General features: G+C 40.9%; 1 protein-coding gene across 14 annotated transcripts in view; it reads right to left on the bottom strand.

The window, feature by feature from the left end:
• Positions 1 to 26233, bottom strand: part of SYNE2 (spectrin repeat containing nuclear envelope protein 2) — a 376210-nt gene that overhangs the window by 58262 nt on the left and 291715 nt on the right. For all 14 annotated transcript variants that reach the window (XM_065548888.1, XM_065548887.1, XM_005561459.4 and 11 more), the window contains 10 exons: positions 24678 to 24854; positions 22393 to 22548; positions 15890 to 16042; positions 9493 to 9663; positions 8852 to 8982; positions 6063 to 6267; positions 4658 to 4837; positions 2919 to 3044; positions 907 to 1061; positions 651 to 795 (listed from right to left, as the gene is read on the bottom strand). In XM_065548888.1, coding sequence (XP_065404960.1) covers positions 651 to 795; positions 907 to 1061; positions 2919 to 3044; positions 4658 to 4837; positions 6063 to 6267; positions 8852 to 8982; positions 9493 to 9663; positions 15890 to 16042; positions 22393 to 22548; positions 24678 to 24854 — 1599 coding nt within the window. The remainder of the gene's footprint in view (positions 1 to 650; positions 796 to 906; positions 1062 to 2918; positions 3045 to 4657; positions 4838 to 6062; positions 6268 to 8851; positions 8983 to 9492; positions 9664 to 15889; positions 16043 to 22392; positions 22549 to 24677; positions 24855 to 26233) is intronic.

The raw sequence follows: 26233 nt of genomic DNA, 5'->3' as shown, positions 1-26233 counted from the left end.
AAAATACAAAAATTAGCCAGATGCAGTGGCACATGCCTGTAGTCCCAGTTACATGGAAGGCTGAGTCACGAGAATTGCTTGAGCCTGGGGGATGGAAGTTTCAGTGAGCTGAGAATGCGCCACTGCACTCCAGCCTGGGTGACAGAGGATGACTCTGCCTCCAAAAAAAAAAAAAAAGAAGCAGGATCTGCCTATAACCACCAGGATTATTTTCAAATATATGTCAGCATAAGCACTGAGGAAAGTCCTGTGAAATTATTAATGCTACAGTTATAATTATACCAGGTGCTTTAATACTATGGAGAATTACTGAGTGAAAATACAAAGATGAGTTGAAGTATTTTATTATACCATTCTTAATAGAATGGTATAATATTTGCATTTTGTGGAAGCAAAGTTGTACTAGAAGCTTCCATGTACTGCAGAAAATCTAGGAGTCCTGTCCCTAATAAAATAGAGCAGTAAATGTTGAAATTTATGAAATGTACGAGAATTTTACAAATGACCAATTGACAACTGAATTTGCTTAAAGGTATACATTCTGTATTTAGAGACTGATAGGTACGCTCCCTGTGTTTTATTTAAAGCTATCTCTTCCTGACTCCTGCCCCAGGTGAGCGGTTCAAGGGTGGCAGAGAACACAGGTTTACCTCATAGGTTTTCTGCTGCTCCAGGAGCTCAGGAAGGCTGTTAGCCACATCCACTTTGAGTGCTTCTTCTATCTTCTCCAAAAGTTGGATCCACTTTTCACAGCAATAAAGAAACTTTTCATTCAATCCAATTCCCTGAAGCTCACTAGAAAGGTTTAAAACAAACAAAACACACCCATATTAACAATGCCATTGCTGAGCTGAAGCCGTTAATTTTACTTTAATTGAAACAACGACAGAAAAGGGATGTTCTAACCTGCAGCGCTCCAGTGCCGTGGCCGTGGCCCGAATCCACTGCCGGTTCACATTTTGTAACGTCTTCACAGCTACGTCACTAAGTGGGAGCTTGAGGCTCACTTCATTCAAATGTTCAATATCAGGTGACTGGGCTGTCAGTGCCAGCACATGATTCTAGTTTTAAAAATTAAAGTATAGGTTTTTGGATGCCAATAAGATATCTAGATGACAAACAACTCTCCTTATCTCAAAGATGAAGGGAAACTGGGGCCTGAACAGGCAAATGACTTGCCCACAATCAAACAGCTAGCTAATGTCAGAGTGAGACCTAAATTCAGCTCTTTCAATGCTATGCCTTCTAGAATACCAACCTGCACACACGGCCAGCACCCAAACAGCCCAGGAAATAGAAAGTGATCTCAGATTTTGTCACTGAAGAATACAGAAAATAGGCTTTTTTATTTTTTATTTTTTGGAATGGAGTCTCATTCTGTTGCCCAGGCTGCAGTGCAGTAGCATGATCTTGGCTCACTGCAACCTTCACCTCCTGGGTTCAAGCGATTCTCCTGCTTCAGCCTCCTGAGTAGGTGGAATTACAGGTGCCTGGCACCACACCTGGCTAATTTTTGTATTTTTAATAGAGATGGGGTTTCACCGTGTTGGCCAGGCTGGTCTAAAACTCTGACCTTAGATGATCCACCTGCCTCGGACTCCCAAAGTGCTGGGATTACAGGCATGAGCCACTGCGCCCGGCCTAACAGGCTTTTTAAAAAAGGACCAATTCTGGACTTTTAAGTCCCATTTAGTCTGCCAATAACCTGATCTTCCACAAACAGGTCAAGCACAGAGTGATGAAAATTTGATTCTTAAAATAACTCTAGCAGAGCAAGGGACTTAAACACCCATATTTTGATAGAACATGACATCATAAGAAAGCAAACTTATCAAAATTTCATTTTTAAAAAGATATTCCAGCAACAACTTCTAGGCTGACAATATGTCATGCAAACACCCTTAACAATACTGAAGTTATCACTACAGAACTCTGCTGTAATATTCTAGGTCAGGAAAAGCAAACTTTTTCTGTAAAAGGCCAGATCATAAATATTTTAGACATTTGTGGGCCATATAGTCTCTGTAGCAACTAGTCAACTCTGCCCTTGTAGCATGAAAACTATAATAGACAATATGTAAATGAAAGGGCATGGCTGTGTTCTAACAAAATTTTATTAAAAATCAGTGATGGACAGTGCACCATAATTTGCTGACTGATCTAAGTTATGAATATTGATTCCTAGGGGAGTTACAAGACCAGATTTAATTCTTTCAGTCATTTATATTTACTAAACTAAACTTACTAAGGTAAAGAAAAGAAAAATGCACAATTTTAATAGACTTTTATTTTTTATATTAAACTAACCAGAAAAATTCAATTAATCACAACAGCCAACTTCTAGATTATTGTGGTTCACTGATAGTAATTATGAAAAAACATCTACTACAAATTACTCTGACATATTACTAAAAGAGATCCCTATGTCGTCCTACTTTTTCTAGGTCTGAGGGAAAATAGGACAGTAATGAATGGCATAAAAATGACTGTGCTTAAGGGTGAGTTAGGCCGGGCGCAGTGGCTCAGGCCTGTAATCCCAGCACTTTGGGAGGCAAAGGCAGGCAGATCACCTGACGTCAGGAGTTCAAGACCAGCCTGGCCAACATGGTAAAACTTCACCTCTACTAAAAAATAAAAAAATTAGCCGGACATGGTGGCACACGTCTACAGTCCCAGCTACTCGGGAGGCTGAGGCAGGAGAATCACTTGAACCCGGGAGGCAGAGCTTGCAGTGAGCCGAGATCGCGCCACTGTACTCCAGCCTTGGCGACAGGGTGAGACTCTGTCTCAAAAAAAAAAAAAAAAAAAAAAAAAAAAGAGTGAGGATGCAAACATTCTGTAAGTTCACAGTAATCAGCTTATTTTTTTTAACCCTATGGCGAGTCTAAGTCCTTAGAAAAGACAAATATTGGCAATACCAGGAATGAGTCAGGATTTTCTTTTTCTTGTTGGTGAAGTCTATCCAAATTCTCTTCTTCATGCGTAATAAGACCTTTTAAAGATTCCAGCCGGTCTCCAAAATCCTTAAACTGTGAGAGAACAAACTAGAACAAGAGAAATTTTCATTAGAAACTATTTTCATACACATGCAAAACAGAAGTAAATACAGGCTTGGGAGGTGCTAAGAATTCAAGATGTGTTTGGCCAGGCACGGTGGCTCATGGCTGTAATCCCAGCACTTTGGGAGGCCGAGGTGGGAAGATCACTTGAGCTCAGGAGTTCAAGACCAGTCTGAGCAACATAGGCAGACCCCATCTCTGCAAAAAATAAAAAATTAGCTGGGCATAGTGGTGCGTGCCTGTGGTCGAGGCTGCAGTAAGCTGTAATTGTGCCACTGCACTCCAGCCTGGGTGACAGAATAAGACTCTGTCTCCCTGTCTCTAAATAAATAAATAAATAAATAAATAAATAAAATGCAACAAAATAAAATAAATTCAAGTTGTTTTCCACATCCAGAAGTTCACTATTATCTCAAGAATCATAGATAAATATTCAGAAGCCCCCTGATTTTTCACTCTGTGCCTTTGAGCCTTCCTAAATGGACAGATCACCTGCCTGAGGGGACCACATAGAGGAGAGTCAGTGAGCACTCTGTTCTCTCAGTTCCACTAGCGAAATGTGGTTTTTTGTTTGTTTGTTTTCCTGCTGGTATTGAGATGTGATATTGGAGCTCCATGGCCTTCTGTGAAGCTTGTTGACAGCTCATGCACTAAAGGCTTTATAAAAAGTGAATGAAGGCTGAGAGCAGTGGCTCATGCCTATAATCCCAGCACTTTGGGAGGCCAAGGTGGGTAGATCACTTGAGGCCAGGAGTTCAAGACCAGCCTGGCCAATGTGGTGAAACCCCATCTCTACGAAAAATACAAAAATTAGCCAGCCGGGCATGGTGGTTCATGCCTGTAATCCCAGCACTTTGGGAGGCCAAGATAGGCGGATCACGAGGTCAGGAGATGGAGACCATCCTGGCTAACACGGTGAAACCCTATCTCTACTAAAAATACAGAAAAATCAGCCAGGCATGGTGGTGGGTGCCTACAGTCCCAGCTACTAGGGAGGCTGAGGCAGGAGAATGGTGTGAACCCGGGAGGTGGAGCTTGCAGTGAGCCGAGATCGCACCACTGCACTCCAGCCTGGGTGACAGAGCGAGACTCCATCTCAAAAAAAAAAAAAGAAAAAATTAGCCAGGCCTGGTGGTGGGCGACTGTAGTCCCAGCTACTGGGAGGCTGAGGCAGGAGAATCACTTGAACCCAGGAGGCGGAGGTTGCAGTCAGCCAAGATTATGCCACTGCACTCTATCCTGGGTGCCAGGTCAAGAGTCTGTCTCAAAAAAAAAAAAAAAAAAGTGAATGAAGATATGAAGATATGACAAATCTTCATGCTTTAAGCAGTCACTTCTATGACTCAATTACTTGACTCAGAAATCCAAATAACTGTGAGATCTGAACAGTGTATGCAATATAATACATATATGACTTCTAGAACTAACATCTTCAATAATGAAGAAATGGTTGCTTAAGATCTGCCCATGTGATTGAAGCTAGAACTGTATATGTTTGGGAGCAGCCCGTAAAGCGCTATTGCTTTAAAGGATACAAGGGATTGAGGAAGGAATGCAAATGTCCAAGACTAAAACTTGAATGAAAAGAAAAGATGAACCTCAAATTCATTTGCTTTCACAAGCAGCATCTTTTCCAAATAAGCAGCCCTTTGGAGGGAGTGCAGGGGACCCGGGAGGAGCATGTGGGTGCTGGACTCTGTGGGTTGTGGGAGTCGATCCAGGACGCTGGAATTTTGGAGAAAGGCTTCTTTTGTCTTCCGCACATCATGCTGCAGCTCCTGTAGAAGAAAAAGAGATCACAAACACCTCTTCCTCCTTTCAAACCACAATTTCCTATCCGCTGCTGCTCCACCAAAATCTAGAAGAATATTTGCCCTGAAAATGTAGGCATGACCTTCTGTTATTATTATTTATTTTAAATAGCTGAAAAGGCTGGGCTTTCTTGAAATGATGTACATTACTGGCACTTTTCTGAAATTTGTCAGTTCAAAACTAAAAGTGACCACTGACTAATAGAGTTGAGGCTTCTAGTACATAGAAACTGGAGACAACCTGGGTACTCATGTGCTTTATATTTCAGTTGTCAAACAATTTAGGTATCTGCTTTCATGTTTCAAGAATCAATGCAACTCTGACTCCTACCTTAGACTTTCTGATATAAATGGATTCATGTGCAAAAACTATAGAATTTTATTAATTAGGCTGATTTTAAGGCTATTCTGGAAATACTGTGTATATACAATTTGTTTTTTTTAAAAATTTTTAAATATCAGCTCAGGTAGAAGTTAATCAGACGTACAGAGTATATCTGTTGGATTCCCACCTAATTAAATTGGCTGCCACTTTTTGATTTGACCTATAGTAGCAGAAGATAGAAAATGCATCAGTTCACCCAGTTCAGAACTAAATAGTATTAACTTTCTGAGCGTTCATTAACAGTAATAGAAAAAACACCATAGAGGAAATTATGCAAGTTTTTAATATAGTCTGAAATTTACTATACCCACAGTAAAGGCCTAGCAACATGGCACCAAGTCCATGATTTTCACTAAACAAGAGATACAACATGTATTATTCTTACAGGGTCACACTCAGTTGATCTTCATGCTTTAAGCAGTCACTTCTATGACTCAATTACTTGACTCAGAAATCCAAATAACTGTGAGATCTGAACAGTGTATGCAATATAATACATTGCTTTTACTTCAGACTTCATATGAAGCTTTTGCCTTAGAGATTTAACACTAGAGAGAAAGCGCAGACTTGGAACGAGGTGATATCGGGTACCCCTTATCCAACTATTTGCTGCCTGGACGTCACCTCTGAGCTACCACCTGGTCTTCCCAGCCTTGCCTGTGTCCTACATGGCCGGCTCACAGCATCTGTCCTGACTGACTTCTCTGTACCTGTGGTCTGTCTGGTCCCCAGGTCATGGCCGTCCCTTACTGGCCCCGTCTGTTGGGCTGACTTGGCCTTGGTTTTCCAAATGGACTTTGTTCCCACCTTTATGTCCTGCAGGGCTGGGGGCAGGATCTCTGCCAGGTTGTTTCCAGACATGCTGATGTTTGCGAGCTGTTGAAACTTTGCTTCCTGCTGCTTCAGCCTTGCGGTAGCTTCGCCATGAGCATTGCTATAGGCCTTCCAGAGCTGGAGCAGACTCTGGGCCTTCTGCAACTGGTCTGCAACAGCTTGGTTCACCTGAGTCCACCTGTCAGTGCAATGTAAATAACATGACCCTCATTCTCTCCTTTACCTTGTAGCAAAAGTACAATGCACACACTCTACTGGTAAGTTATTAGCAGATGGATCATTAACAAGACACTGTTAAATGGTTTTTAAAATTAGTGGCATCACCATCATAAAAACCATTATATAAAAAGAAATCCAGATTAGGCTATTTACTTGACTTTATAATATTGCACAAAAACTACAAAATTTATGATTGGCAACAAATACCTATGATGTTATGAATGTTTCACTCTCTATTTTTAAGGGAGGGGAGTGATGAAGGGAGCTCAAACTTTTTTTTTTTTTGGTACAGACAGAGTGTTGATATGTTGCCCAGGATGGTCTCAAACTCTGCAGCTCAAGTAATCCTCCCACCTCAAGCAATCCTCCTGCCTCAGCCTCCCAAAGTGTTGGGATTACAGGTGTGAGCCATGGTGCCTTGCCTATGAATGTCTCTTTGGCAAAGATGGAGAAAACACTGAACTGTATGCCTGATAAAATGTCTCCACATGAAGAGGCTCCCAGTTTACAGAGATATGCTATCTTTAAACAGGCTTTAACATTGCATTTACGTCAAATAAAAATTCTTTTCTGTTTACACAAATGTTCCTTACATAGAAGTGGAAATAAAGGAAATTGTTTTATTATTCCATATACAGACTATAGTATCTTGCCTTTCTTTCCTACTTTTTTTTTTTTTTTCTGAAACAGGGTCTTGCTCTGTTGCCCAGGCTGGAGTGCAGTGGTGCAGTCTCAGCTCACTGTAGCCTTGACCTCCTGGGCTTAAGCGATCCTCCCATCTCAGCCCCCACAGGTAGCTAGGACTACAGGTGCATGCCACCATGCCTGGCTAATTTTTGTATTTTTTTTGTAGAGATGGGGTTTCACCATGTTACCCAGGCTGGTCTTGAACTCCTGGACTCAAGTGATCTGCCCACGTCGGCCTCCCAAAGTGCTGAGATTACAGGCATGAGTCACTGTGCCCGGCCCATTTAACTTTTAAAAAATATTTTCCCCAAGTTATTAATAAAAGAAAATAAGTAAACTTCATTTTAAATGGCTGTAGAAATGGTCTGCGGGTTTTTCCCCTTTGTTTCCGTAGTTTAATTGCTAAATTCCTTAGTTTAATTCCTGTTTAGTATGGATAGTTAAGATATTTGTAATTTTTGCTATTATGATAATGCTCAGATACAGTTTTGTTCAAAAGGCTTTTTTTCTGTATTTCAAGATATCAGTCTTAGACTAGATTTCTGAGAGAATTACAGAGTCAAAGAATATAGAGATGTAAATATTTGTAAGGTTACGGGAATAAACGGTCAATCTGCTTTCTGAAAGCATTATATTTACATTCTAACATGAAATACATGAGAATGTTTGCTCCACAATATCCTCAACCCTGCTGATTAAAGAATAAAAGGTGCTTTACTTTTATGCATTTCAAAAATCTTATCAGAACTCTTTTAAAATAAGATTTTCCCTAATTATAAATACAACATATATTCACTGTCAAAAAGCAAACAAAATCCCTCCAGATATTTCTTTCTTCTTATCTATCTATTCAACCTACTTACCAATCCATGAGGAAGTTAAAATATGCTTGACATCTCATTTATCTAGAGGTAACTACTATCAGCATTTTGGTATTCTTTTCTTCAGTCTTTTTGCTATGCATGTTTTTCAACATGCCTTCCAACATATTCTTGTGCCAACAAATGAATGTGTATGTGCAGCGTAACAACTGAGTTCCTTTAGCAACAGACTGCCCTGCCATATGTTTTGAGGGTAGCCCTGATATTGTATGTGGAGTCAGATGCATTTGCATGTTCCTCTTAGTCTCTCTCCTCCCCCTCTTCCAATAAAGACTGGATCAAGAGCTAAGGGCACCACCGCAGGGCGTATAATTTGGTGTCCCTTGTTCATTACGTGTTCAAAGTTGATTTACAAGAGAGGCTGAAACTGCACAAAGGAATAATCAGGAAGGACACTTAAGATAGCATAACTCTTCATCCCTATTTCTAATCAATTGGTTGGAGGCCAACTTCTATATCCCACTCATCAAAATAAAAGCCCTGCAATTAACCAGGGCCACACTCCTTAAAGGGAGCTTTCATATCCCACCATAAGTAGTTCATCAAAGAATTCCTTCCAACCCCACAAAGGCCCTCCCCAATAGATATTCTAACACTCCCTTTCTTCCACCTCATAATGTTTCCAGTGATGTTTGAACATCCCCTGCAGGCTGCCCATCTGGCCCACCCCTTTGTCTGTTTCTGCCTCTGACTTCGAGATCAAACTTGACATTTGGTCTATACCCTCTGTAAGTGAGTACACTGGGTTGTAATTAGGCCATTTCTAGACCAATTATACCAAACACGTGTACGAGGGATGTCATAGCCCTCATGACATAGAATCTTACATAGACTAGATCCATCAAAGCAGAAGAGACCAGAATAGGTTTCAGTCATCTCAGAGGAGGAAGAAGACTCCGCAATGCCTATGCCCCTCATTCTTCACCAGCCATTAAGAGGAAGATATCGTCATTCAAATTACATCTGAAAGCATACCTTTTATGAGTATTTTGGCATTTCTCTTCGATTATTTCAGCAACAGAGGGGCAGAGACCTTTGAGTTTGCCAATAACCTCCTGGAGTTTCTCCCAATTCCCTTCATTGCTCTCAGCTTCATCTTGCAGAGACTAAGAGACACATACAAGAAATTTAAGTTTCAGAATGGCCTGGTGACTTCTAAAGAAGGCAGCAGCTTCTCAACACTTGCTACTATGTAGCAATAACACTCAAATCTTACAGCTCTGATAAACTATTAGGAATGGGAAGAAAACAATGGAGAAGGCATTCTTCATTTGAGGCTGAACTTTTAAGTACTAAGTAATATTAAGTACTTAGCACTTAGGTGTACTGAAAAAAAAAAAAAGTCCACGCAAAAACCAAAACCTTAAATTGTGAAATAATATGGACATGGAAAATAAAGATTCGACATTTTCAAAATTCAAACATTTTACAATGTTTTCCTGATTTGGCTCATGTGACTTATTTTGGAATTTCCAGTTATTCTTTTGAAACTGCTATTTAACATGCTTTGTGCTTCTCTGTGGGAGGGCACAAACACAGTTATGCCCATTACTCTGCTTCCTCCCATTTGTAATTTCCTGCCAATAATGCACCGTGCCAAGCTCTGGTTAATTTACCTGAAGGTTCTCCACCTGGCATCTCAAGGCCTCCAATGATAACACCACAGGCTTGCTGTGTTCCATGCAGTACCAGAATCGGATTGTCATCATATTCACTTCATCATAGAGTTGATCATAAATCTTCCACTCCTGTAAAACCGACTGCATGGAGGTTTTGAGCTGATTGACCTAGACAAAAAGTGGAAACGTACTGATTTAGAAAATCACTGAGAAGACATGCTCTCCAATGAATCTACCATTGTGTCTAATTTAGTTATTTCAATTTGAGAGTACTGAAGGATCATCAGTGATGAACTGAAGGTGGAAAGGGTAGGTCAATGCCTAAGAAAATATCAGAGAAGGCTGTTTCATAATGAGTGAATGAAAAAGAGCCCAAAGATCAGAAGGATCAGCACTGAAAGAGTTCAGACTAGGATGAGACAGCCCAGGGAAAGAACAATGGGAGAGTATTAGAATTTATGAGTGCAAGGGTCAGTTATATTCTATTAGCTTTCTGACCTTACGTAACTTATTGAACCCTAGAGTCAGTTTCCTCATCCACAAAACAGAGATAATAATTGAAAACACAAATAAAATAGTGTCTGTGAAAATGCTCTGACAACAGCACAACATTATAATTGTAAGATGCTACCGGGCACTTAAGTCTGATTATTACTATAGAGCAAGCACCAATTGGAGAGGAATATGCTCTACCCAAACAATAGGCAAGTGCCAAAGCAGGAGGCAATGCAATGCTGGGTGTATTTTGTCCACTGCTATGTTCTGATAACGATGAAAAAAGTCCAAGCATTTTGTTGCATATAGAAAATGGTCTCAGATACAATAAAGAATATGTAAAAAAAACTTACAACTCAACGATAAAAAGACAGATACACCAACCAAAAATTGGGCAAAGGATGTGACTAAATATTTCTCCAAAGAACATATACAAATGGTCAATAAACACACGAGAAGATACTCAACATCCACAGTCATTAGGGAAACCTAAATCAAAACCACAATGAGATATTTCACATCCACTTTGATGGCCATAATCAAAAAGTCGGATAATAATGTGCTGGTGACGATGTGGAAAAACTGGAATCCTTACACATTGTTGGTGGGAATGTAAAATGGTATAGTCACTGTGGAAAAGAGCTAGACAGTTCCTCAAAAAATTACATGGAGTTGCCATATGACCTAACAATTGTACTCTTAGATATACACACAAGAGAATTAAAAGCATATGTTCACATAAAAACCTGATACGAATGTTCATAGCAGCATGACTCATGAGAGCCTAAAAATGGAAACAAACCATATGTTCTTCAACTGATGAAGAGAGAAACTAAATCTGGTATATCCATACAATGGAAAATTAGTCAGCCATAAAAAGAAACGAAGTAATGTAAGTACTACAACACTGATGATCTTGAAAACATTATGCTTAGTGAAGGAAGCCAGATCCAAAAGGCTATGTAGCATATGATTCTGTTTATATAAAATGTCCAGAATAGGTAAATCCATAAGAAGGTAGACTAGCGGCTGCCAGGGACTGGAGAAGGGGAAAAGTGGGGAGTGACTGCCAATGGGTATGGAGGTTTCTTTTGGAGGTAATGAAAATGTTCTGTAATGAGACAGTGGTGATGGCTGCATATCTCTGTGCATATGCTAAACACCACTGAACTGTACCTTAGAAGGTGAATTTTATGGTATGTGAATTATATCTCAATTTTTAATAAGGATCTGGGTTGAAATGGAATGTGATCACTATAGTGGCTCAACAGGCCATCTTTATGGGTAGTGTGATGTGAACTTTGGGTACAATCACACGGCTCTGCACTCAGACCCTGTTTTCTGCTTAACAACTATAGGGAAAACTGGCACATCCACGGTGACAGGGAGGCTTCTCAATCTCTGGCCCAAACAGGGCTGGATAAAAACAAAAGCGGATGCTAAAATGTGAGTTTCATGTTGGCAACTATGTGGGCCAAATGTCTTTATAAGGGCAGGATGGCTCAGAAAAAGAAACCAAGTTATTTAGTTAAGAAAATAAAGAAGGCCAGATGTGGTGGCTCACGCCTGTAATCCCAGCACTTTGGGAGGCTGAGGTGGGTGGATCACCTGAGGTCAGGAGTTCAAGACCAGCCTGGCCAACATGGTGAAACCCTGTCTCTACTAATAATACAAAAATTAGCCAGGCGTGGTGGCACACACTTGTAATCCCAGCTACTTGGGAGGCCGAGGCAGGAGAATCTTTTGAACCTGGGAGGTGGAAGTTGCAGTGAGCTGAGATTGTGCTACTGCCCTCCAGCCTGGGCAACAAGAGTGAAACTCTGTCTCCAGAAAAAAAAAAAAAAGAAAGAAAGAAAAAAAAATAAAGAGGAAAGGCAAGGAAGGAATTCCTCATCGATGTACATTTTTTGCCAGAAACAATCTCAGATCTATCCGGGTGGCAGCGATAATTCTAGCACAAAGTACCGCATCGTCCCAGAGCCCACAGGTACACATCAACACAAGAACTGCCATGGCTCCTGCTGCACGAGGCCTTTGCAGCTTCCACAGATAAAGGTGGTGGAACTTCTGGCGCCTTGAAGGCCTCTGGCCTTATAATAAAGCTTCATGGAAAAGACATAGAACACATGATTTGAGGGAAAGGGTAAGAAAATCATCAAGTAATTTTCTTTCATCATTCACTACACTAAAAACAAGCCGGAGGAGTATTTTCAAAATGTTCAAACTGGGGTCATCAGTAGGGCAGCATTTATTGAGCACTGCATAGGTATCGGTATTAAGATAGAAATAAATGAGTAGGTGTTATCCCCATTTTACAGACCAGAAAATCAAGGCTTAGAGATGTTAAGTAACCTGACTGAAGATACAGATCAAAAATGGTGCCACCAGGATCCTTATTTAGGCAGAAACTGCAAAGCCCTTGCTCTTAAACACTAGGTTATATTGACTCTTGTTTACCCCTGGGCTCAAGTAATCCTCCCATCTCGGACTCCCGAATAGCTGGGATTACAGGTGCATACCACCACACCCGGCTAACTTTATTTGCTTTTTGTAGAGATGGGGTCTTACTCTGTTGCACAGGCTGTTCTTGAACTCCTGGTCTCAAGCGATCCTCCTACCTTGGCCTCCCAAAGTGCTGAGATTACAGGTGTGAGCCTCAGGGCCAGGCTTACATTGACTCTTGACAGCTTATAGATGGATGATCTGTGCCTCATGCCTTCTGCATTTTTTTTTTTAATTCATGTACCACACAATTCATCTATTTAAAATGTGTAATCTCCACAATCAATTTTAGAAACTTTCATGACTGAAAAGAAACTGCACACCTGTTAGCAGTCACTCCTCATTCTCCCCCAGCCACTAATCTGCCTTCTGTCTTTTTAGATTTGTCCATTCTGGATATTCCATGTAAACAGAATCAAACAATATGTGACCTTTTGTGATTGGCTTCTTTTGCTTACCATAATGTTTCCAAGATCATTAGTGTTGTAGTATATATCAGTACTACTTCATTCCTTTTGTATGGATAGACCACATTTTCTTTATATATTAATTAATAGATGGACATTTGGGTTGTTTACACTTTCTGGCTATCATGACTCATGCTATGAATATTCACGTATAAGTTTTTGGTGTGGACATGCTTTCATTTATCTTGGGCTATCTATGGAGGAGTGGAATTGCTAAGTTGCATGGTAACTTTACGTTTAAACATTTGAGGAACTGCCAGACTCTTTTCCAACTCCATGGAACCCCGCCAGCAGTTTGTGAGGGCTACAATGTCTCCACATCCACATTAACACTTCTTACTATCTGTCTTTTTGTTATAGCTATCCTAGTGGGTGGGAAGTGGTATTTCTTTGTGGCGTTGATTTTCATGATTTTCATTTCCTTGATGGTTAATGACACTGAGCATCTTTTCAATGTGCTTTTTGGCCATTTGTATTATCATCTTTACAGAAATGTCTATTCAGATCATTTGGCTTTTTTTTTTTTTTTTGGAGACAGGGTCTTCCTGTGTTGCCCAGGCTAGAGTGCAGTGGCATGGTCTAGCCTCATTGCTCTTTCTGCCTCCCAGGCACAGGTGATCCTCCTGCCTCAGCCTCCTAAGTAGCTGGCACTACAGGCACTCACCACCACACCTAGCTAATTTTTTCTATTTTTGGTAGAGACAGGGTTTTGCCACGTTGGTCAGGCTGGTCTTAAACTGCTGAGTTCAAGCAATCCGCCCACCTTGGCCTCCCACAGTGCTGGGATTACAGGCTTGAGCTACTGAGCCTGGCTTGTATCCAATTTTTTCATTTGGTCATTTTTCCTTTTATTATCAAGTTGTGATAAATCTTCATATATTCTAGGTTTAAGTCCCTTATCAAATATATGATTTATAAATACTTTTTTCCCAATCTGTGGTTTGCCTTTTTTACTTTTTTGATGCTGTGCTTTAAAACATCAAAGTGTTTAGTTTTGATGAAGTCCAATTTATCTATTTTTTTCTTTGATGGCTTACGAGTTTGGTGTCATATCTAGGAAACCCCTGCCTAATCCACGAAGTCATGAAGATTTATACCTATGTTTTCTTCTAACAGTTTTATACTTTTAGCTCTAATACTTATGTCTTTTTTTTTTTTTCAATACAAATGGGGGTCTTGCTATGTTGCCCAGGCTGGTCTTGAACTCCTTGCCTCAAATGATCTCCCACCTCAGTCTCCCAAAGTGTTGGGATTACAGGCATGAACCACCATGTCTGGCCTGCATTTATGCCTTTAATCTATTTTGAGTTAATTTTTGTATATTGTATGAATGTAGAGGTCTAACTTCATTATTTTACATGTGGATATATGGTGTACCAGCACCATTTTTCAAGAAAATGTTTTCCCTCATTAAATTGTCTTAGAATCCTTGTTGAAAATCAATTGACTATAAATGTGAGGGCTTATTTCCGGACTCTCAATTCCATTCCAAAGTATATATATGTCTATCCTTATGACAGTACTATCTGCATGTTTTCACATGCATTATCTCATTTAATTTTCTCTTTATATTTTTATTATATTGTAATTATCTGTTCACATGTGTTTCTTCCACCTGCCTGTGAGCTCTTTGAGGGTAGGATTCATTTATTTTCTTGTTTATCTTTGTAACCCGGGCAGTGAGCAAAGTACCTCACACAATGTACGCTTAACAAATGACTGAATAAGCTCATCCCTATTTTTCTGCTAGATTCCTGGGGGAATGGGGACTGAGGAATGAGGATGAGTGTTGCCTATGGATTTCGTGCAGGTTATTCCCTATTACCTCTTGGTACAAATGGTTGAAAGTAGATTTTAGTAGGTGACAACCTACAATGAAGGTTGTCTAGGAAACATGGACACATCTGTAATTGATGGTATAGATTATACCAATTGATAGATTATACTAATTGATTGGTATAATCGGTTAGTATTTTTAGTTCTCTTCCTCTGTTGTGGGAAAATGTCAAGGTTGCAATGTCTAGAGATGCCTGAGTTTCCTCTCTTTTGGTGCTCTCCTCCTGGAAGGGGTAAAATGCTGACACCGACATGCCTTTTGTGAGATTATTAGATGTCTTGCCCGCTTTCTTCCTTTATACTCCCTCTTCAACACCATGTAGTGTTTCTTTCAATCTTTAGAGTCCTCCTGGAGCTGACTATGCTCCTAGCTCATAGAGGCTGCAGGATACAGGATCACTTCCTCCCTGAGGCAGCTCCCTGTACATGGAGACACTGGTTCATCAGTTTCTGTGTATCTTGCCAGGAAACAATGCCAGATACTCTGTTGGGTTTGGGGTATGGAGATATTTATGTCTGTGTAAGTACATTAGACAAAACAAAGATAACTAAGTGGATTTGCAGCCTGTCAATGACGTTGGAATTGGTGGCTTTGCCTCTAATTATTCAGTGAATAAAATGGGACTTGTAATACTTCTCTCTAACTTACTTCAATTATTTTTCTCAGCAACTTTTCAGTGTTTGGTATAGAGTCTCCACGAGTAAAGGACGAAAACAACAACAACAACAAATAAAATAAAAGAAGAATATGTGGCTGGGCGCGGTGGCTCAAGCCTGTAATCCCAGCACTTTGGGAGGCCGAGACGGGTGGATCACGAGGTCAGGAGATCAAGACCATCCTGGCTAACATGGTGAAACCCCGTCTCTACTAAAAAATACAAAAATCTAGCTGGGCGAGGTGGCGGGCGCCTGTAGTCCCAGCTACTCGGGAGGTTGAGGCAGGAGAAGGGCGTAAACTCGGGAGGCGGAGCTTGCAGTGAGCTGAGATCCGGCCACTGCACTTCAGCCTGGGCAACAGAGCGAGACTCTGTCTCAAAAAAAAAAAAAAAAAAAAAAGTGAAGAGAAATAGCACATTTCAAATGAATTCTAGTACCTGAGTGAGAACACTGCTTCTCTTTTGAAATAACCCATCAATTCGGGATGCTGTATCTTCTAACAATGGCATTGCCCCACTCTCCAAAGTCAGATAACTTTGTTTCAACTCATCCAGTGCTTTGGATTTAATTGCAAGTTGATTTTCTGTATCCTGGAAGGGTAACAGGAAAAGGTTTTCAATGTACAATATTACAAAACAAATAATAAGGTGTCAGAGACAGGCGTTTACTCTTTCCAAGTAAAAATGCCATTAGATTATATAATTAAATAGCATTACACCAAAGACATTTAAATCATAATACTCTTAGTTCAATTACATATGACACAAGTCTGTATTTTAGGAGAATCTAGGCAACACGTCTGAACCATCATGGCAGAGCAGAAAGGATGCTAGTCTGAGATCTGGTCCCCATTCCACGTCTGCCCTGCACTGGCTGTTTGACCAGGCGTAAGTCATCAAACCTATGCGTCTCCATTTTTTCATTTGGAAAAAGTGATGATACCCCACACCATGTGTACCAAGGCCAAGCTGAGAACTCAAATAAAATCACAAGCAGGAAGGTGCCTTTAAACTATGTAGCATCATATAAATGACAGACGATATAACTGTTGGTAGTTCAGTAATAACTTTAATCATTTTCTATCTCTTAGTTTATTAATTCACTCATAAGAGGCACCTTGACCTGGTCTACTCTTTATAGACACATTTTTAAAAACCTACAGGATCCCTCTACTATAAAGGACACCATGGAGCCAGCAGTCCAAAAACAGAGATGAATGAGGCCAGCAGCAACGCTGCCATTCTACTTAGAGGAAGGACGGTAGGAGCTGCTTATTTGTCCTTCTCAGGATTGCAGTTGAAATCCAACTTGGAAAAAGTTTAAACTTTTAAAAAATTATTAAAGCATTACATGCTCATTACAAAACCACTGGAAAACACAAGAGATCTTTGGCATTCAGAGGGATTCATTTTGAATTTCCCTCAAGTCTCCCAATTCACTAATTTGGGACACGCTTCTGCATACTTTCTTTAGCATTACATTTCCATCCAGACGCATGTGTTCTGAATGTATGGCCTCAAGTTAACGACCCTTCGCTCATGTTCTATTTCTCTCTTGAAAATTGCTTAGGATAAGGGTCCCAGCTTTTTTTTTCTTTTTCTTTTTTTTTATCCTTTGTAAGAATCACTACATGGTCCATAAGGAAAGAGAAACATGAGTGCCTCGTGGGCATGGGGTAGCTGAGCAGGTGGTTGGGTTTGTACCCTGGTGAGGGACGAGCTCCCTCGTGCTAGCCTCACAGCGGAGCACTGAAATCCAGTCCAGCAAAACTGCCAGATTACCACATGTGAGGAGCCCTCAGGTCACTCTTGGAATGTGGAAATCACAAACTCTAAATCAATGAATGTCAGGGATCTTCTGGACTGGAAAGTAGAAAAAGGGAAAAAAAATCTGTTCCGTAAGAAACTAGGCTAGGGTTGGGAGTAAGAATGGATGACGAGAGAACGGAGCTGGAGGAATCTTCCACTCTATGACCCTCTATGCTTTTAGAATTTAGAGCCACATGAATATATAGCATATTAACAGAAGATCTCTCACTGTCGTAACCATCCACCCATACTAACATGTGGGTGAATTTATGAAATATTATTCTTCTGGACTGGTTACAAAGGCACCCAGGAAACAAAACGGCTTCTCTGAAATAGCCTTTGCCAATGAGATTCAGTCAGCTGCTGCCTCTGTCCATCTCTGCCACCCTACCTAACTCGCTCCCTCATACCCTGACAGCCTTATATATTAGCATGTTTCTTTTATCATAGGTTTAAATCTAACTTTTTTCATCTGCAAAGTTATAACTGAAAACACTTTAAGAATATTCAATCACTTTCCTTCTTTCAATTTATAAAACAGTCTCTCCTAAAGGCTCGACTAACTAGAGATTTCTAAAAACACTTATTTACTAATAAGCTGTCATCATTCCCCGATAATTTAAAGGAAACTGATGAGAAATGACTACATAGCAGACAAAAGGAAATAACAACACACACACACACACACACACACTTCAAAAATGGCAGCATAAACAACAGCCATGCTGGGCGCGGTGGCTCATGCCTGTAATCTCAGCACTTTGGGAGGCCAAGGCAGGCGGATCACTTGAGCCCAGGAGTTTGAGAGCAGCCTGGGAAACATGACAAAACTCTGTCTTTACAAAAAAAATACAAAAATTAGCTGGGTGTGGTGGCACGCGCCTGTAGTCCCAGCTACTTGAGAGGCTGAGGCGGGAGGATCCTTTTTTTTTTTTTTTTGAGACAGAGTCTTGCTCTGTCACCCAGACTGAAGTGTGGGTGATCTTGGCTCACTGAAAACTCCACCTCCGGGATTCAAGCCATTTTCCTGCCTCAGTCTCCCAAGTAGCTGAGACTACAGGCATGTGCCACCATGCCCAGCTAATTTTTGTATTTTTAGTAGAGATGGGGTTCTCATGTTGGCCAGGCTGGTCTCGAACTCCTGACTTCAAGTGATCCGCCTGCCTCGGCCTCCCAAAGTCCTGGGATTACAGGCGTGAGCCACTGCGCCCAGCGTGGGAGGATCTCTTAAGCCTAGGAGCACAAGGCTGCAGTGAGTTATGACTGCACCACTGCACTCTAGCCTGGGTGACAGAGTGAGATCCTGTATCAAAAAACAACAACAACAACAACAACAACAACAACAAAAGCCACGGCAATAGCAGCACACGAACACCCACACATGGTGGGGTTGCTTGTTTCTTTTGCTCTGCAGAATAATACGGATTTGGCCCAGCAGTCCTGTCATCTGACCTTGCTTCACTGAGGCCTAAGAGTACCCTTCAAGTTTCCCAACTCCCACTTCACCGGCAAATTAATGTCTTACTTTAAATTCTAATTTGCTACATATAAATCAGGGTGGAATTAAAAACAATCTTTTGCTAATTATGGAGATTGACTAGAATTTGCAAGTCCTGTTTTTCTATTCTGTGAGAACCAGCGTTAAATATTTTTAAAATATCTAAATTCCTCTGACTTTACCATGAACATAGTTCTTTAAGAAGCTGTGCTTGCTTATATATAGAGGCATCAAACTTGAGGGATTAACAGCCTCATCTCAAACCTCCACACTCTAGTCAACTACACAATTTTCCTTGATAATTATAATATGTCAAACATGGCCTTTTTCCAGTCACCAATGACTTTTAGAAGCCCTTCAGAATATTTCAAATCCTAATGTCTTCATATTTCATCGACTCCAATACTTAACTTTTCTAGAGTAAAGCCACTTTAGGAAGCTTACCTGAACTGAAGCATTCCACCCTGGGAGAAGTCATTGAAGTATACATCAATCATTTTCATCATTTTCTTTTCCTTTTTTTCAGTTCTTTCTTTTTGTTTTGTTTTTTTAGAGATGGGGTCTTACCCAGGCTGGAGTACAGGGGCGTGATCATGGCTTACTGCTCGAACCCTGAACTCCTGGGCTCAAGTGATCCTCCTGCCTCAGGCTCCCAAGTAGCTAGGATTACAGGTGTACAACACTATGCCCAAATAACTTTTTTTTTTTTTTTTTTTGTGTAGAGACTGGGTCTTGTTGTGTTGCCCTGGCTGGTTTTGAACTCCTGGCCTCAAGTGATCCTTCTGCCTTAGCCTCCCAAATTGCTAGGATTACAGGTGTGAGCAACTGCACCTGGTCTCATTTTAGTTATTATATGCAAAGAATAGTGAAAAAAAAAGAGAGAGAGAGAAATTAATATTTATAGAAAAGCAGCCTTTTAGGTCCACTAATAGATACATTCAAGCAACTATTAAGCACCTGTGAATTTCACAGGCAGTGACAGGTATAACAGTCCTGCTGATGTGCCAGCCTGCCTTGAGAAACCCACAGTCTGGGAGAGGACAGACCCGAGGACAGATGAGTCCAATACAGTCTCTGACACATGGTGCTACGTGGGGTGCTAGGGAAGCCTGTTTTATTTATTTGCTTCCATCTCTGCCTTGTTTATGGCCTTTTGCAAAGAGGCATCCAAGAAGCAGCATACAAATTTAAAATAGGAAGAAATGAGCTAAGGAAATGTGGGAGTTGGTAGGAAGGCACAGTTAGTGGGCATGTGGTGAGGGAGAGGGTCAGGGTGCTTCGACTGAGTTCTGACAAAAGCAGAGGAGAACCTGTGTGTGGATGGTGGGGGCGAGGGGAGGTAGGTAGAAATAATTCTGCAATCAGCTGCAAATGTAATGGCACAGAGGCAAATGGAGACTGACAAGGGATGATGCTGGCCAGGCACGTCTGTAAATTTCTTTTAAAGCTCCTTGTCTCAGTCAACTTTCATTTTTCTAATGAGCAGAGTGAATGTTAGAAACGGTTTTCTATTGGTAAAATTAATGAATTATTATTATTATTAGAGATGGGGTCTTGCTTTGACACCCAGGTCGAACTGCAGTGGTATGATCATAACTCACTGTCACCTTGAATTCCTGGGCTCAAAAGATACTCTTCCCTTAGTTTCTTGAGTAGCTGGGACTACAGGCATGCACCACCATGCTCGGCTAATTTTTAAATAATTTTTTGTAGATTCAAGGTCTCACCATCTTGCCTAGGCTGGTCTCGAACTCCTGGACTCAAGCAATTCTCCCACCTCGGCCTCCCAGAGGGCTGGGATTATAGACATGAGCCACTGCACCTGGCCTTAATGGCTTATTAAATAACATAATGAATATGAGAAATGGGTTCTCATCGGTAAATTTCATGTACTCAAGATCCATGGATTGGCTAAACTACTGTAGATACAATTTCCACCCCCACTTGAACAGGCTATAAGAACTGGGCATAGCCTGTTGCCTTCACCCGGTGCAATAATCCCTAAGGTAAGTCCTTATGTGGTTTTTGTATCCAGTTTAAACTCCAAGGATTCTGGTTGCCTAATGTTGGCCATAGAAATAATGGACGCTTGCTTCTGGAATATTACTATGTCTGTCTTTCACGCAAAGCGGTGGTTGGTGCGCTAAAGAGGACAGAGAGGCTTTGCTGAACTTATATAAAGTATTTTTAGAGCTTGCTTGCTAATCTGTTTCTATAGATGGTGGCATTGTGTCTGGAATTTGTTTTTTTACAACTCGGTAGTGAGGTTGTGGGAAGAATAGCTAAACTTAATCCATTTCAACCTTGGTCAGTGGCTACAATTATCTATCAAAAAGAGAACCAACTAACTGTGTAAGACTCACTTGACTTAGGTATATTTGCAACTCTTTGTAGGTGAGGGACCAGAATGTCATTCTAAAACATGGGAACTTTGTTCTGTGGTCAATCTGGAGCCACTGGAGGATTTTCAAATGGAGATTGCTGTGACCCGTTGCATTTCAGAAATATCCCTCTGCAGCAATGTGGAGAATGAATCAGAAGGAAATGAGGGGGGAGGCTGGCAAGTGGGCTGGAAGCAGCTGCATGAGACAGGCCTGCACCGAGGGTGGTCTGAAGGAAGCCGGCCTGATTGAGACAGACTGGCCAGACAGTAAGGAGTAAGTGGAGAGCACCTAATGAGAAACCGGAGGTAGCGACATGCATGAAAAACACCTTCTGGGCTCTGGAAAGAACCACCTGCTAGGGGACAGTCCAGCACCAGGCTGCGGAATGTAGGCTTCCAGTAAGGAAGCACACTGACTCCAAGGTGGCTGTCAGAAGGCTAAAGTGGAGATGGCTCATGGGGAGGTGGGTACAGGATATGAGCATGTGAAAAGGCCTCTTACGGTGGTGCTGCTGCTCATATTTACGTCCAGTGCTATCCCCTAACCTCCTCAGTAGAAATGCGGTCCGGCCAGACTTTCCAGTCCTGACAGTGACTATTGCAAGGCCGTCAAACAGGAAGTGCAGACACAGCACAGCGCGTGCCGCCTGCCATGATGGTGATGGCAGAGGTGCTTTGAATGGGCAGCAGTCATAAAGACAGTGCTAAAGCAGGATCAATGTGCAAAGACTGAGTGATTCGGCAAAGCACAACTGAACAATGGACAACACCCTCAAGCCCAGTGTGATTCAGACAGAGGTTCCGAGGGACAAGTGAACTTTTTAAAACACAGTGTATGATAGGTAGAAGAAAATCATTTTCCTCTGAAAAAACACAGAATGAAATGCTAGAAATAATGAAACCTTTAGAGTAATTTTGTGAACACTGGGAAAAATGATAAAACAGATGGAAAATTGGAAAGCATTTAAATCAAAATTCCCTTTAAGCATTTTCCCCCAAGAGTACTACTCAAAACTCTTAAGAGAGCAATACTGTAACCGTGAAAATACATTCTTCTGCTTATCATAAAAAATGGCACTTCGCAATTTCGTAAAACCCATGGGTCATTATCTAATTGACATAAGAAAATAAGTAAATAGAGGGGAGCTGGAAGAGAGTCTCCACAAACTACAGCAACTTATCCTTGGGGCAAGAGAGGTGACCCAGTTGCCCCAGTTCAAGGGTTGGGCGGGACACTGTTCCCTTCCTCACCTGACAGTCCAGGAGCAGCTTCTGCACTGAGATCACACTTTCAGGTTTTTGTAAAGTTTTCAGTCTCTCTTCTTGTGCTTCCATCCAGTTGTTCAAAATTTGTATTTTATTTTCACTCTCAGTGATACTTTCCAGAAGTTGTTCTAAATGTTGTATCTAAGTGATGAATTTAACAATTACAAAAAATGTTAAAATGTATGTTTTAAAAGGTAAATGCCATGATGTTATTTTTTAAAAAACAATTTTGTTTCTTCTCAAATTTCTAAATAAGATGCTGATAACTTTTGAAATAAAGATTCATAAATCAGAAAACAGAATTAAAGCTCCTCTTACAAAAAAAATATATTTCAGGTGAAAACTAATCTGTTGAGAAAGGCAGCTATTGTGAGTTTCAGATGTGAACAAAATAAAATGTTCCTAACATTCGATATTTTTCATTGAGTCATCTATTAATATATGCAAAGTGTAAGAAAAATTTCTTTCTTCAGATTTTCTGCATTAGAGTTCTTAAAAATTTCTACCAATATCAATAATAAATAATTTGTCAATTCAATAAAATAATCATTGTCTTTAATGTCTGTGATTCCTCTCATTCATAATAATTTTTTTATTAGGTCATAATTATAATATACATACATTTTTATATTCTTTTTTACAATACCTTATAAGTACTGTGTCATGACATAATTTTTTTTTTTTTTTTTGAGACAGAGTCTTACTCTGTCACCCAGGCTGGAGTGCAATGGCGCAATTTTGGCTCACTGAAACCTCCGCCTTCCAGGTTCAAGCGATTCTCCTGCCTCAGCCTCCCGAGTAGCTGGGGTTACAGGCACATGCTGCCACGCCCAGCTAATTTTTGCATTTTTAGTAGAGACAGGGTTTCACCATGTTGGTCAGGCTGGTCTTGAACTCCTGACCTCGTGATCTGCCTGCCTCAGTCTCCCAAAGTGCTGAGATTACACGCATAAGCCACTGTGCCTGGCCTGTCATGACATAATTTTAAAAGGCTGCCCAGCCAGGCATGGTGGCTCATGCCTGTAATCCTGGCACTTTGGGAGGCCGAGGTGGGTGTGTTACTTGAGGTCCGGAGTTCGAGACCAGCCTGACCAACATGGTGAAACCCCGACTCTACTAAAAATACAAAGATTAGCTGGGCGTGGTGGCAGGCACCTGTAATATCAGCTATTTGAGAGGCTTGAGACAACTGCATGAATTCGGGAGGTGGAGGTTGCAGTGAGCTGAGATCGCACCACTGCACTCCAGCCTGGGCAACAGGGCGAGAATTCGTTTCAAAAAATAAAAATAAAAAAAGGCTGCCCCAATGTTTCATCAAATTAATACAGTATAATTTGATTAATTATTCCCCGACAGTGCGAATTAAGGCATGGTACCTTTTCACCGCTGTAAACGATGCTGAATTGAACACTCTGCGCATCATTTTCTTTTTTGAAGGACTATCTACTTAAATGTGTAAGAGGTGACTTGCTTGGTTAAGTGATAAGATTATTATTACGGTTCTTTAAATTTTCCAAATGCTTTCCAAGAGAGTACTTAAGCCATTATCAGCAATGTATGAACGTGACAGCTTTGGGTTTTGTCCTCATCTGATTTTTTTTTCTAATGTAATTAAGTGCATTATGTTACACAGTGTTTGAGTATCTGCTAATGATATCTTTCCATGTTTATTTGCTAACTATAATTTCCTCTTTTGTGAATTGTCTGTTCATGTCCTTTGTCCATTCATGTACTTGTTTCTTAATTGTGTAAATTCATTTGTATGCATTCTCTACACAGTAAACACACCAATTATCATTACGATTATATGTAAAGTATTTTTCCAGGAATAAGTTCTCCAAATCTTTTCAAGAGTCACGGAGTGAAAAATCTACCAAAAAGCCACATGTATTTTTCTTTCTTTTCATAAATCTTTTCAAAGCTGAAATAGCTTTGCCCCTTTTGAACATCTGCTTTCATAGAAAATGTAAAATCTCTGATCATTTAGGAGCCTGACATAATACTTGACATGTTCCTAAATAAATTCCTCCTCTCCGCTTGCCTCGCTCAATTTCCCACTAAGAAATCTCAAATATAAGAACTATTTTCATATTACCTTATAGGTACCAATGGAGAATGCTAAAACATAGGATTTATAAAAGGGCTATGGTTGAGATGATTATTAGGCTTAGCAATCAGTTAGTCAACTAATTGAACGTCTTTTTTGATTTTTCAGAGAGTGTATTTTATAAAGGCCAAACCACACATCCAGCTGTGACCCAGGAACACACCTTTCTATTCAGCATTCCATGTACATGGTGCCACTGGCGGTTCATCTCCCCCAGGTGCTCTGCAAACTCCGTTCTTTCATAGCGTTTGCTTTCTACATCACAGGTGCTTAGCTGAAGTAACGACTGGTTAACAAAGTCCACTATCCACTGTTTATAGTCCATTTCCATTCTAAACTCCTAAAATAAGCAAAGTTAAACACCCAAAGCATTCATGAAAGTTGGTCAGATCAACTGGATTTCCCTTTATGTACTCGAGGGGACGCCAAGCTCCCATCCATTAATCAAGGGGCACCTGTTAGGAGTTCCTTTCTACCCTCCCCAACCTACACCAGGAGTTGGCTTTATTGGAGTCGAGATTCTTTTGGGGAATTACACAGAGATGCATTGCTTTCAAATAGGCTGAAAAGGCAGAGGTGCACTGTGTGTGGCAGTTGCTATCATCTGAACCCAAATCAGGACCCAGGATATGACAAAGCTTCCTGGGGGAGGCTGCCCGTGAGCTGTGCGGGAATTCAGGGCCATCCTGAGGGCTCATGGAAACAACCAGATGGGAAACAGGAAGGAAAAGCTCTCTCAGAAAACCCAGGACACCTTTAAGGAACTCTGTCATTTAGGCAGCTTCCCTGTTCCTTCGGGGATAGGTAAAGGCCTCTCAGGTGGCTTTAGAAAGTCTGGGTGGCTTTAAGTTGTACAGCAATCCTAAACCCACGCAGGGACAACATTTCTGCCAAACCTGTCATTTATTGATTTCATCCTTGCAAGCTCTAGAACCTCTTTTGGAGACACCCAGGGGTGACAGCCATGTGGTATGTGCTAGGTTGCTACAGCCTATGAGAATGCACACGTGTAGACTTTTCAAAGATTTTACAACACACTGAAGTTAGGATGTGATGGTACATAAAAACAAAATCTTCTGCTAATATCATGCTTGGTGATTAAGCCATTCATGTTCTGCCTACCAGAAGCTAGTTCTATCAGCCTGCATGGTCTTAAAGCAATGGATCACACGTGTCACTCATCTTTGTATTCCCAGTGGCCAGCATACTGCTGAGCACAAGATACATGTTTGCGTGTGGCTCATGAAATATTAAATCTACTTGAAATTAAATATCACAGAGAAGGCCACATTTATATCTCTTTGTAGAAGGATCTCAATTTTTTCTTACTCATTCTCTTACTCAAAGAACATTTCATTAACCCCTGTTAGAGGAAGGCAGGTATTGGGATAGGCGTGCTATATTTTAGTGAGGTGAAGGACAGCCCCTGGTCTCAAGAAGCTCAGTCAAGGTGGGGAGACAGGCAAGCAAACCAATAATTATACTAATGCATGATGGGAGCTACTAATAGCATGATGGAGACACCTAATCTAGGAAAGTCACCTAGTCTGGCTGGGAGAGTCAGGGGTGGATTTCCAAATGAGGACAACTCGAGCTGACTTTGGAAGGATGACTAAGAGGACGTATACAGTTAAACATGGGCCCTGGCATTCCAGGTGGAGGGTGCAGCATGTACACAGCATGATGAGGGAGAGCACCAAGAACAGTTAAGGAATCAAA

This window comes from Macaca fascicularis, chromosome 7, assembly GCF_037993035.2.
Source record: "Macaca fascicularis isolate 582-1 chromosome 7, T2T-MFA8v1.1".
Lineage (NCBI taxonomy): Eukaryota > Metazoa > Chordata > Mammalia > Primates > Cercopithecidae > Macaca > Macaca fascicularis.
This window is presented reverse-complemented; position numbering and strand designations above follow the sequence as displayed.